Genomic DNA, 12,958 nt, shown 5'->3' on the forward strand with positions numbered 1-12,958 from the left:
CTGTATGGGGTGGTGGTATAACGCTGTATGGGGTGGTGATATAACGCTGTATGGGGTGGTGGTATAACGCTGTATGGGGTGGTGATATAACGCTGTATGGGGTGGTGGTATAACGCTGTATGGGGTGGTGATATAACGCTGTATGGGGTGGTGATATAATGCTGTATGGGGTGGTGGATATAACGCTGTATGGGGTGGTGATATAACGCTGTATGGGGTGGTGATATAACGCTGTATGGGGTGGTGATATAACGCTGTATGGGGTGGTGATATAACACTGTATGGGGTGGTGATATAACGCTGTATGGGGTGGTGATATAACGCTGTATGGGGTGGTGGTATAACTCTGTATGGGGTGGTGGTATAACACTGTATGGGGTGGTGATATAACGGTGTATGGGGTGGTGATATAACACTGTATGGGGTGGTGTATAACTCTGTATGGGGTGGTGATATAACGCTGTATGGGGTGGTGATATAACGCTGTATGGGGTGGTGATATAACGCTGTATGGGGTGGTGATATAACGCTGTATGGGGTGGTGATATAACGCTGTATGGGGTGGTGGTATAACGCTGTATGGGGTGGTGGTATAACGCTGTATGGGGTGGTGGTATAACGCTGTATGGGGTGGTGGTATAACGCTGTATGGGGTGGTGGTATAACGCTGTATGGGGTGGTGATATAACGCTGTATGGGGTGGTGATATGACGCTGTATGGGGTGGTGGTATAACGCTGTATGGGGTGGTGATATAACGCTGTATGGGGTGGTGGTATAACGCTGTATGGGGGTGGTGATATAACGCTGTATGGGGTGGTGATATAACGCTGTATGGGGTGGTGATATAACGCTGTATGGGGTGGTGATATAACGCTGTATGGGGTGGTGGTATAACGCTGTATGGGGTGGTGGTATAACGCTGTATGGGGTGGTGATATAACGCTGTATGGGGTGGTGGTATAACGCTGTATGGGGTGGTGGTATAACATTGTATGGGGTGGTTATATAACACTGTATGGGGTGGTGGTATAACGCTGTATGGGGGTGGTGATATAACGCTGTATGGGGTGGTGATATAACGCTGTATGGGGTGGTGGTATAACACTGTATGGGGTGGTGATATAACGCTGTATGGGGTGGTGATATAACGCTGTATGGGGTGGTGGTATAACACTGTATGGGGTGGTGGTATAACGCTGTATGGGGTGGTGATATAACACTGTATGGGGTGGTGATATAACACTGTATGGGGTGGTGGTATAACTCTGTATGGGGTGGTGGTATAACGCTGTATGGGGTGGTGATATAACGCTGTATGGGGTGGTGATATAACACTGTATGGGGTGGTGATATAACGCTGTATGGGGTGGTGATATAACGCTGTATGGGGTGGTGGTATAACGCTGTATGGGGTGGTGATATAACGCTGTATGGGGTGGTGATATGACGCTGTATGGGGTGGTGGTATAACGCTGTATGGGGTGGTGGTATAACACTGTATGGGGTGGTGATATGACGCTGTATGGGGTGGTGATATAACGCTGTATGGGGTGGTGATATAACGCTGTATGGGGTGGTGATATAACACTGCATGGGGGTTGTATTCTCTGTTTAGCCAGGCTGAGTGATCCTGCACGGTTCGGACAATTAGCACCCGACTAAGTAGCAGCATGAACAATATGGACACACTTCTTTCTGCTTGTGCTTCTGCATGTCACGCCACATGCCTTTGTCTTTATCTCCCCAGCGGTATCTTCCTTTATCTTTGTCCTTTTTTCTCCTCTTCACTCCTGTCCGAGTGTGGCTGTTGGCCTGGGGCAGAGTGTGACATTAACACCTGCCGTACTGGAAGAAAACAGCTTTGTCATTGAAGCTTTGTTTGAATTGCTGCAGGGGACCAATGGGGATGAGGCCCATTTATCCCCTTTTGTTTTTTTAACCTTCTAGATCTCTCTCTCTATCCCCTCTGCCTCCCCTCCCCTCTGTCTCCTCTCCCTTCTCTTTCTCCCCTCTCTCGCCCTTCTCTTTCTCTCTCATTCTCTCACCTCACACTCTGAGTATGAAAGGATCTCAAATGAGAGGCAGGGTGTGCAGGTCTCTGACAGTCTAGCTGTAGGGGGAGCTCAGAGTGGAATGAACTAGCGTTATGATTTACCAGCCAGGCACCGCCAACTCAAGTTTTGGGAGATTTTGTTTCACCCTAGTAACTAATTGTGAATGTTTACTTTTAATATTCAACTTAAATTTGTGTCATTTCCACAAATTATATCATATATGCAACCCAAAGTGTTGCAATTTAAAACACGTTTATTGTCATTGTTTAGTGGGTATTGTACCGAGCCCTCTGTCGATAGACGTGTCTGCTGCATGGGTGGGTGCTAGGCAGCATACTGGGGGAGTTAGTAAATATAAGGTCTGTATGGGCCTTTATCTGAGAGGGTTATCTGTGGCCCAGCGGCCCACTCCCCAGCTACCCTGCCCTGCCCCTCTCCATCACGCCACTACTATAGGAGAGGGTGGGGCTTGTCAGGGCCAGTGGGGAAGTTGTTTGTTCTAGTGGTGGAATAGTCGAAGGGCAAAGTAGTGGAATTATGGAGTTAGACTGTGCTTGTAGGGTTGGACTGCCCACACGTTTACTCACAGCCCTCTTTTCTATTCATATGCATAATGAAGATAAACAAACACACACACACACAGCCTTAACCCTACCCCTCCCTCTCTAAATGAGTGGAAGTCAGTGATGCTTGTGTCCACTGGGCTGGGTGTGTGTTACTGCAGCCATCTGCTGTCCCTTTTAGCTATAGGAACTTGAGATGCTTCAGAGAAAGAAAATAAGCAACCAGGTGCCATCTTGAAAATAAGCAACCAGGTGCATCTTGAGTATAAGCAACCAGGTGCCATCTTGAAAATAAGCAACCAGGTGCCATCTTGAAAATAAGCAACCAGGTGCCATCTTGAAAATAAGCAACCAGGTGCATCTTGAGTATAAGCAACCAGGTGCCATCTTGAAAATAAGCAACCAGGTGGCATCTTGAGTATAAGCAACCAGGTGGCATCTTGAGTATAAGCAACCAGGTGGCATCTTGAGTATAAGCAACCAGGTGCCATCTTGAAAATAAGCAACCAGGTGCATCTTGAGTATAAGCAACCAGGTGCCATCTTGAGTATAAGCAACCAGGTGCCATCTTGAAAATAAGCAACCAGGTGCCATCTTGAAAATAAGCAACCAGGTGCATCTTGAGTATAAGCAACCAGGTGCCATCTTGAGTATAAGCAACCAGGTGCCATCTTGAAAATAAGCAACCAGGTGCCATCTTGAAAATAAGCAACCAGGTGCATCTTGAAAATAAGCAACCAGGTGCATCTTGAGTATAAGCAACCAGGTGCCATCTTGAGTATAAGCAACCAGGTGCCATCTTGAAAATAAGCAACCAGGTGCCATCTTGAAAATAAGCAACCAGGTGCATCTTGAAAATAAGCAACCAGATGCCATCTTGAAAATAAGCTTTGTCAGATGTCTTCTTGAAAATAAGCAACCAGGTGCATCTTGAGTATAAGCAACCAGGTGCCATCTTGAATATAAGCAACCAGGTGCCATCTTGAAAATAAGCAACCAGGTGCCATCTTGAAAATAAGCAACCAGGTGCATCTTGAAAATAAGCAACCAGATGTCTTCTTGAAAATAAGCAACCAGGTGCCATCTTGAAAATAAGCAACCAGATGTCTTCTTGAAAATAAGCAACCAGGTGCCATCTTGAAAATAAGCAACCAGATGTCTTCTTGAAAATAAGCAACCAGGTGCCATCTTAACATAGTAGGAAAGTTTTTTTAAAACTTGATGCATCGCAAAGATGGGATGGGGAGTTGGGGAGGAGAGAGGAGGGTGTGTACACAAAATATAGGTGCTCTTTCTGGCTTTTCCCCCTCACTTATCACTGCTAGCAACCTCTTATCATTGATTGTTTCTTTGAGATCCACAATGTTTAACAAAGGACACCCTCCACATGATCATGACATGCCTGTCCAGGTTAACATTATATTGTTTTTTTCGGTTACAGTACATTTCAAGTGTTGAAAATTCTATCCTCTTTATGTTGAACAACAAAGACAATTTTATTCTTAGAACCACATGGCTTAAACTAGATGTTCTCTTTTTCCTACTCATGCAAGCATGTGCCCTCCCAAATACATATTCAGCATCTCTCACTTAGCAGCCTCTAGTCAGCCAAGGCATGTGATGAAGACATGTTCACATTGAATATGAATGTGTATGCTGCTTGATCTATTCCCACAAGTCACTTTTAAAACTGTGATGAACTCAAGGGTCAAGTGGATCAATCTGTACACCTGCTCTGTTTTTGGTATTATAAATTTGACCCTAGAGTGAGTAAGCAGTTTGGGGTGCCGGGGGTGCGTTCACGTGCATGGCAGTCAGAGCATGTTGGAGTATGCCATGTCTTAACATCCCCATGTATGCCTGCCACGTCTCACCACTTCTCTCTATCTCTCCCCCTCTATCCCCTCTTTATCCCTCCCTCGCTTTCATTCTCTCTCACTCTCGCTCTCGCTCTCCAGGCTCCCTCAGTGGCAGCACGAGTGCTGAGCTCAGTGTTTCCGTAGGAACGGACCATGTGGACCAGGTCTCTCCCACGATGCCCCGTGCCACAAAAAACAGAGTTTCCGGAAAACTCCGCCGATCGGCCAGCGCCATAAGCAAATCCTCCAACTGAGCTCTCTCGCCCAACCCACCCCCAAAAACCTCCTGTTTGGCCTTCACTACTGGTCATGTTTTAAACCGTCATACCGACCCCTAATGACTACAGTTTGGGGGTGTGCTTTGTTTGTTTTGTTTTGTGTGTGTCGTTTAAACATTTAACTGGAGCATATTGCACATTTTAATTTGTGGCAATGATTGATTCTTTGATACACTTCCAGTTGTTTTGCTGTTGAACTGCATATTTGAGATGAAGCTATTGGCGTTTTTAGCACTACTCAGTACAGTGATAAAACGAGGTATGTATAGCCAGGGACTGGAGTGAAAGATCATGTTAGGAGACTTGAAGTTCATTTCAATATTGTTTTTTCATGCCATAGCTGTTGAGCTGGTAGTTGACACTGCTGTAGAGGAAAACTCTAAGAGGCTGAAATGCTAGAGAAATGGGAGACTGTCTTAGATTGTATTCTTGTGAAGAGAAGCAGCTGCGCATATATAGTTAATATATACTGTAATAAAACATTTCTCATCGTCCATATGCATTTTGATATGTCTGCCTTTTTGATTTTCTCATTGACCCCCCCTTGTGATCCTGCTGTGTGAAACACTGATGATAGTCTTGCAGTGCTGTTGACAGGATAGGATGATTTTTAAGGGTGATGTTGTTGTTTGGTTTGTTGTTTTGTCCTGGGTCTTGAGCCATGGAAGCCTGTCTGTCTGTCTGGGTCATACTCATCCTCTTGTTGTGGAGAGGAGGAAGGACTGCGTCATAGGAGGTGCTGCTCTAGCGTAATGCTGCACCGTACCACACACTTCCTGTTTACGGAGTGCTGTGAGTGTGTGCAGTAGGAGTCTGTTTTTAATAGTTATGAACCTGGAGTGGACAATCAATGATGTCTTTCCAACCTGAGGTGAATCGAAGCTTGTTTGTGTTTTTCTATCTCTCTAATGTCCTTTTTAAATGGATTCTGATGGATTTTGTCATGCTTTGATTTATGCAACTCTGCTGGAAATGAGAAAATACTACATTTGTAATTGTTTAGTGATGTTATCCTATGTAGGATTGTTTAACCTGGGTTCATAATCTGTAATCCAATAAGTTCCATCTGTCTCTTCCTCTGCTATAATTTTCTTGTTGTCTTGTAAATATGACAAATATGTAATATTTAAATATGACATTCCAATGTCCCTACAGATGATCTTTTGCACTCACTGTCATTGAAAACTAGCATTGAATGTTTTTTTTCTCTTTATTCTTGGATGTAACTTGCTTTACATTTTATTTGATGTGTTTGTTTCAGTGTGTGAGAGCATGCAAAGTCGTATTTGAAGACTTATTTTGCTGTTGTATAATGTATACATGTGCTGTTTTAGAGGAAGAAGTAGCCGGAGCCTCAGGTGAATCTTAACTCCATGCACTGCGTGTGCGTGTGCGTGTGTGCGTGTGTGCGTGTGTGTGTGTGTGTGTGTGTGTGTGTGTGTGTGTGTGTGTGTGTGTGTGTGTGTGTGTGTGTGTGCGCGTGTGCGTGCGTGCGTGCGTGCGTGTGTGTATTTCTGAAGGAGCTTATTGCAGTGCCTGTGTAATATGTCCACCAATATCCATTCCTAGACCCTACCACTGTTAGACATAATTTGATTTATTTTGGGTTTTTTTATTCCAAGAAGCAAAACGTGGACAGCTAGCTTTGCCTTCCTGTCTCACATCTCTGTTAACTAGAGGGAGAGTCTTTTTCCCCCCTATTTGACTGTGAAGGTCAGTGTCTTGTCCTAGTCCTCACAAGCGTTTTATATGAACAGATTGACTGGGTTTGGCCCACTTTGTTTATTTGAGGTGCTCTTTTCTCTCTGAATTGGAAACAAATTCCACCTCCTCTTTCCCATGATGCACCATGAGTAACCTCATGAGGCCAGTGGGGGTTGGGGAGTTAGAAGGTATACCAGCGCTGAGCTCTGGTGACCCTCCTAGCAATAGGCAGGTTGACTCTGTGCTACCCAAGCCCCCTCCTCCTCCCACCCAAACCTGCCGCTTTAGGTTGCCATGGAAGCCAGGTGTTACATACACATGATGGAGGGCTCTACCCGAGCTGCAACACTGTCCGTCTGTTGCACTACTTTACCTTACCTGTACATCTCCATTTTCATTCATTTTGTTCTCTCGTTGTTTTGTGTCTTTCTTTCCCAAACACTGATTAATAACATAGGAGGCATGAATGTCGAGTTTGTTCAGAGAGATTGAAGTCTGTTTTGTGCATTTGAAGAATGTATGCAAATACTGACCTGAGTCAGATCAATGCTCTCACTTTCCCAATAGCCAATGTAAAGAACTACCCAGATAATTTTACTGATCTTCTTATGGAGTTTAGATTGTAGATTTGATGTTGTGGATGGGATCCCTGTTATATATGGGAGAATATGGGCCTAAGGTGTTGTTTGGACCAGGGTAAGGATTGTGTCTTACTCAGACTGGTTCAACTCATGTAAAGCATCAGATTTAGTGTCAATTCTAGATTTTAGTTTAGGAATCCTGTACATTGTGTCAAATTGAGGGATCCAGTCCTTATGAATATACATATATTAATGCCTGTAATATAATCTTTGTATGAGAGGAAGAGGACGATTTCATCATTACTTGTTAACATATCAAACTGTTTTTAATGGCAGAAGTCATGCTATCTTTATTAGAAATGTGAAAATTTAAAATATTTCATTAAATCAATTTGAAATTCTCCATATTCTTTGTGTGTTGTTTGTTTGGGTCTATTGATTTGAATAGCAGTGGAGCAGAAGTAGATTTCCTTTAAAACTGTCGTTACAGAGATGGGCACTTACCTAACCATGTTATAGTAACGCTAGCCTAATATAGCAGGCCTAGAAAGACACCTAAGCGGAGTTCTCACTTCCGTTTTTCGGGGGATTTGATGGGGTGGGGGGGATGACATAATGGTGCTGTTGTTTTTTTTTACCCTGGCCCAGCAGCAGCAGGGGTAACCTGACCCCTTCCCATCTGCCCCCCTGCTGCTCCAGGAGGGGAGGAGGCTAGGATAATGGGAACTCACCGGAAGGTACAAGTGCAAAATCTACAGCACCTACATTACTTCTGCCCTGGCTGGTAGGATGGTTAAAGAATGAAGCGATAATTGGAGCCGCGTGCGTGCACCTGCCTATCTGGCCTGAACCTGTTCCTTTGGGTCACATAAAACTTCTGCATTTGTCTACATTATGTGAATGATTATTCGCAAGTTATGAAAGCAGAAGAATTATGATATGGGTATGTGTTATGTGAGAAGAGTCTATTTTGACATCGTCACATGTCTGTATATACACTGTATATCCTGTCTGTTTCTTGTCATTAGTAGGAAGTGTCTTACACCATAGTCAAGTAGAGTAGACTGACTCTTCCCTAGAAGCCTGTCCTCATCAGTGAACTACATGACAGCATCCACAGTCATGACCCAACAGTGATCATTAACCCCTCGTGGGCTGGCTGAAGCCACACAAATGATTCTGGAAGTTATTTCTCTCTTGTCATGGGGAGTGAATGTGGACCTGGCTGTTCAGAGGCGTGGCCTACACTGTCAGACAGCCATTTAAAAGGGAAAATCGAACTCTTGGGAGTCTCCTTTAGAGAAGACAAATGTCCTTCTGATCTATGGGTGAGTTGGGTGGCCATCACCTCTGTCCTGCTGCCATGTTCTGACCAGGCATTATGGCAATATACTGTATGACTGGAAGCTAAGTGCTCTCTGTCTCTTCTTCATGGTAACCAAACCAGGTCTTCTGAGACACTACTTTATGATCATGTGTGGCATGAATCATCATAGCAAATCATAGCAATGGTAAATCGACAATAAATAAGGCATATTTTCAGTTTCCTACAGGACATTGCAGGCATCGGGATTGTTGTCTATAGTTCAATGAAACCTCAAAAGGGTAGATGAGGAATTAGATTGTAATGTTCAGAGCATCCCAACTTGGAATGTCTCTGTACTTGATGTCAGTGTGTACCCGTTTTAGTGCCTCGTCCAGACACTCATTGTAGAAATGATGCATCCACAGGGAGTAGGCCTGCATCCTGGCTTGAGTGTCCATGGTAATTATGCTATTACTCATCCTTTACTAATTAGCCACTTGTGTAGGCCACACCTAAGGTTGATTTTGAGTTTTAACCTAAAGATTTGATTAAATAGACTAGTGAATGAATGTTGAGAAGCTGAGGGAACTAATGTGTAATATTTTGTTGTGTAAGACAAGGGGGGAAATGGAAAGAAAAGGAATGATTTTCAAGACAACTTTTCCTTTTCCCTCAAAGTGTATCCAGAATCATTCAGATTAACATTGTGTCTTTTGAGTTTTTACCCAGATGGATGTCCATTATATTTCATTTACATATTTCAAAATGTCATTGTTTTCTCTTGTAAAGATCAGAAAATTATTTCAGACAAGTTTAATTGATACTTCCCTATAGCCTGGCACTTTATTTTCTTATTGTAGGTATATCACTGGAAGTCAGGGCTGGAAAACATGGCTGATGTAGGCTTGGTATCTTTCAGACAGTCAATGTCAAACTAGAGCTAAATAAATGGTTTCATTTTGAAAATATCGTTTTTATTTCGATGGATAATTGGAGACAACAGTGTACACATACAATCAAAGCGCTATAAAAGCCAACATTTAAGAAAATAACCTGTTCATAGAAAAAGATTGCATCTAAGGTAAGAGCTTTACGTTTTACAAGAGCTGTGGAGATTGAAGATTTAGACCGGTCCACGACAATTATCACAACTCAAAATTTTGACATAACATTTGGCTACAACATGTGAACTGCCAGAACAACCACAGAATAATCACACAACACAACAATACATTACATAAGATAATTGCAAATGGAATAAATAAATAAATAAATACATAAATACAACTATTATGATTAAACAATATTGCAACAATTAATAATAAAATATGTGCCCGCATTCTAAACGAAAACAACCATTATTATGTTGAGTTTTTTAAGGCAGTTATACAGCAGAGTTTTGGTGTGCTTATATTCTAAAGGCATTTGTGGTTCTACGAAAGGGAAAGGTTTCGATAGTTTTAGGTTTTTAAGACAAAGTTGATAAGTCTGTCCTGTAATTCATAAGTTAACATAAAGTTTAATGATATACAGAAATTCACAGTCGGTGAATTAAAAGGCTTTTATGGGAGAAAATACCCATATCAAATGAAACAGTTCTTAGGTCTAGAAGCTATTACTTGAGCACCTCTGCAGCTGTCCTAGAAAAATACATGTAACAGTCAAACTAACGCTTTGTTTTCTTTCGATAAACTAATTTGAGAAAAATCGCAAAATATATGCCTATTATTATATTCAAGGAATGGATAAGCATTCAACAACCAGCTGATTGGCATTGATAGAATACCTCTCATCAAACACACAAATCTAAACATCAAGTTGCCCTGTCTTTCAGTAATCTAGGTAAATAACTTTTTTCAACGCTCCGGTCCAAGGCACGCGTTTTCTTGTGTTCAGCAAGCCGGGCGCACGGGCATTTGAAGCAGGATCACCTGCCTATTTTCCGACGGATGGCATTTGTTGATGTGCCTCGTGAGTCCGGGTGAGCTGTAGAAAGTGGCAGGGCAATACTTGCAGGGATACACCTGGGAGCAGTGCATGAGACGCAGGTGTCTCTCCTGGCTGGCCCTGTTGGGGAAATTTTCCCCGCAAACGGGGCAGAGAAGGCAGTCCACGGGGCTCAGATTCAGGGGACTTTGGTTTGGGTTTTCCTCTGAAGATGAGGTGGACACTGGCACCTGCTCTTCCACTCTGTCGCTGTTTTGAAACGCGTGGTCCTTGAACATTTTATTCTGCAAGGCTTGGTGTCCCAGAATATGTTTTCTTAGGTATGCTTGACGCTTAAATCTTTTCCCACAATATTGGCAGTCGTATAAACCATCTTCCGAGCCCGATTCAGACACACCTGGGCTTGGGGTGTCTCTGTCACTCATTAGCTCGGCTCTTGAGTCTTTGGCTTCCTCCGGGATGGTCTTGACAGCGGGGTGCATTTTGGCCATTTCAGATTTGATTCTCTGGGTAGATGGTATCCCTGCTGCGCTCTGCGCTCTCGGTTTGTGCCAGCGCCGGTGAGAGGCGAGGTTAGCCGGGCAGCTGAACATCTTATCACACTCAGGACACCTGTACTCAACTCTCACGATCCTAGAGCACTTGTGCTGGGCTAAAGAAAATGTGTCCGCGTAAGCTTCCTTACACAATTGGCAGACAAACTCTCCTAAAGGCTTCCCGCCTGCCGATGTCTGCGTTCTGGGTTTAAAGTCGACAGGAGCCTCTTTGATTTTAAGACCAAGTACCGGAGACGTTGTCATTTCGTCTTCAAAATGCAGTTTTCTGATGGCTTTGGGTTTCTTGGATGCAGGTTTGCTCTTGCGCTCAGTGTCGGATGCGGGCCTCTTGGTACCGCCCCTGATGACTGTAGCCGGGATGCTGCTGGTGATGCCGCTGCGGTTGCTGTTGCTGGTGCCTATTTTCAAATCCACGGGGGCGAACAGGAGATTATCAAAGCTGCTGTTGGAGGAAGATGTCGGGAATGACTCGGCAGATATTGGCGAGCCGAGATTGAAACTTCTCCCGTAATATATTCTCTCATGGTCCTTGCTGATGGGCCGGGTGGGGCTGTAGAGGGCTTGGTACATCGCCTCGGGGTTGCCAAACTGAACCGCTTCAGCATCCAGCCTGGTGATCGGGGCGTCTGCTGCGATGTCCGGCGATGGGGCTGCACGGTCCAAACAGGACGCAACAGAGACAGGCGGAGATGAGTCCACCTGACTCTGAACGTTTGGGGTGTGATGCTCCTGCTCATACTCATCGGTACGAGTCCTATAGGAAACATGCGCTGACTTCTTGTTTCTTTTTACCAGGAATCCTTTGGGCATCTTTGCGAATGGCAGAAAAGCACTTTGGAGAGGTGGGCGAAGTCTCGGATGATATCCAGGTTTGTGGAATTACAGTCACACCGGGAGCCTCGGTTGCTATTTTATATTTTCGCTAAACTATTGATCTCTGTGTTGCTGAAATGTTTTCGTCTCTAAGGCATAGCTGCACTCTTTTTATGCCGGAATAATGCTATTGTTCTCGCCCCTTGTTGCCGCATCTTCAACCAATCAGACGAAACGAAGATCCCAGTGGATTTGGATGTGGGAGTGGGAGGGTTCAAAGCTTGGGTTTGATGGATTTCGTTGGAGGATGTGCAGATAGCTTAGCAGATGTAGTTGCGGTTTATTACGTTAATGTGGGCGCTTGGTCCCTCCCCAAGAGAGGCACACGCCGGGCCCTCCTCTTTTTAAGGTCTGATGGTTCTCTATACAAATGCACACGTGCCACGGCTTTGTGGTTCTCCTTTGGGGGCCACTGAGCTGCCAAAAGGAAATGTCCTTCACTAACACAATCATCAGAGTTTACAATTAGGATGGGGACTGAAGAGGGGTGGGGGTGGGGGGTCTGGTTGAGAAGACAATAAATAAGTTGCAAGCTGTTATTTGCATTTATAGAATAAAAGGCAAAAACATGAACATCTAAAACTTGGGCAAGTGATGTCAGTGTCAATAGTAAAGCAATGGGACACACATATTGTTGTATTGTGGCTTAAGGGGACCAAGGGACAACATATGTGCCAACTGTGTGTGACATTGGCATTGCCTATGGATATTTGATAAGAGAGTTAGTATTTTACACAAATAAGGTAGGACTTCTTAAATAAGCATTACTTGGTACGAATGTATTTATTTAGGCACGCGTCTTTCTCGGCAGTTTAACTGGAGTTATACATCAGACATCTCACTGCATACATAAGTAATAAGAAGGGCCTCTGGTCTTGGTACATAATAGCCACGTCTGCCCACGCTGCATATGCAGTTTTCGTTTGAAAAGCAATTTGACCTGTGAAATAGGACTCACGGCCAATCTGGCCCAGGGATAGGCGCGTGCTGTGTGTAATCAGCGCTCCAAACAAAGAGGGCCGCAGCCCGAATGTCAGCCCGCGCGCACCCAGCGCTTCTCGGGTTATTAAATCTGCACCCCTTTTCCAGAACACCACTCCTGTCCATGTTTGGCATGTGATATGGACGTCATGTGCAACGATATATACAAATAAAAACATCTCTCTAACAATCACTGTTTGCAAACTGTTTTTGCTTGATATTGTTCCATTCTTGTTGAAATCACTTGAAACAT

The 12,958-nt window shown here is 44.0% G+C and overlaps 2 protein-coding genes across 2 annotated transcripts in view; one reads left to right on the forward strand and one right to left on the reverse strand.

Moving 5' to 3' along the window:
- Positions 1–7,444, forward strand: part of LOC118362157 (ral GTPase-activating protein subunit alpha-2-like) — a 224,811-nt gene extending 217,367 nt beyond the window's left edge. Inside the window, exon 42 of the mRNA XM_052486145.1 lies at positions 4,578–7,444. The gene's annotated coding sequence lies outside the window, so the exon portion shown is untranslated. The remainder of the gene's footprint in view (positions 1–4,577) is intronic.
- Positions 7,445–9,294: 1,850 nt separating this feature from the next.
- LOC118362370 (insulinoma-associated protein 1a-like) lies at positions 9,295–12,126 on the reverse strand. Its single transcript, XM_035742645.2, has one exon. The coding sequence runs from the start codon at positions 11,659–11,661 to the stop codon at positions 10,240–10,242; it is 1,422 nt and encodes a 473-aa protein (XP_035598538.1). The 5' UTR covers positions 11,662–12,126; the 3' UTR covers positions 9,295–10,239.
- Positions 12,127–12,958: the final 832 nt, after the last annotated feature.

The sequence above is a fragment of the Oncorhynchus keta genome, chromosome 29 (genome assembly GCF_023373465.1).
Source record: "Oncorhynchus keta strain PuntledgeMale-10-30-2019 chromosome 29, Oket_V2, whole genome shotgun sequence".
In the NCBI taxonomy this organism is placed as follows: Eukaryota; Metazoa; Chordata; class Actinopteri; order Salmoniformes; family Salmonidae; genus Oncorhynchus; species Oncorhynchus keta.

Coding starts and splice junctions, on each gene's coding strand:
- LOC118362370 (XM_035742645.2), bottom strand. CDS start 11,661: ATGCCCAAAGGATTCCTGGTAAAAAGAAACAAGAAGTCAGCGCATGTT.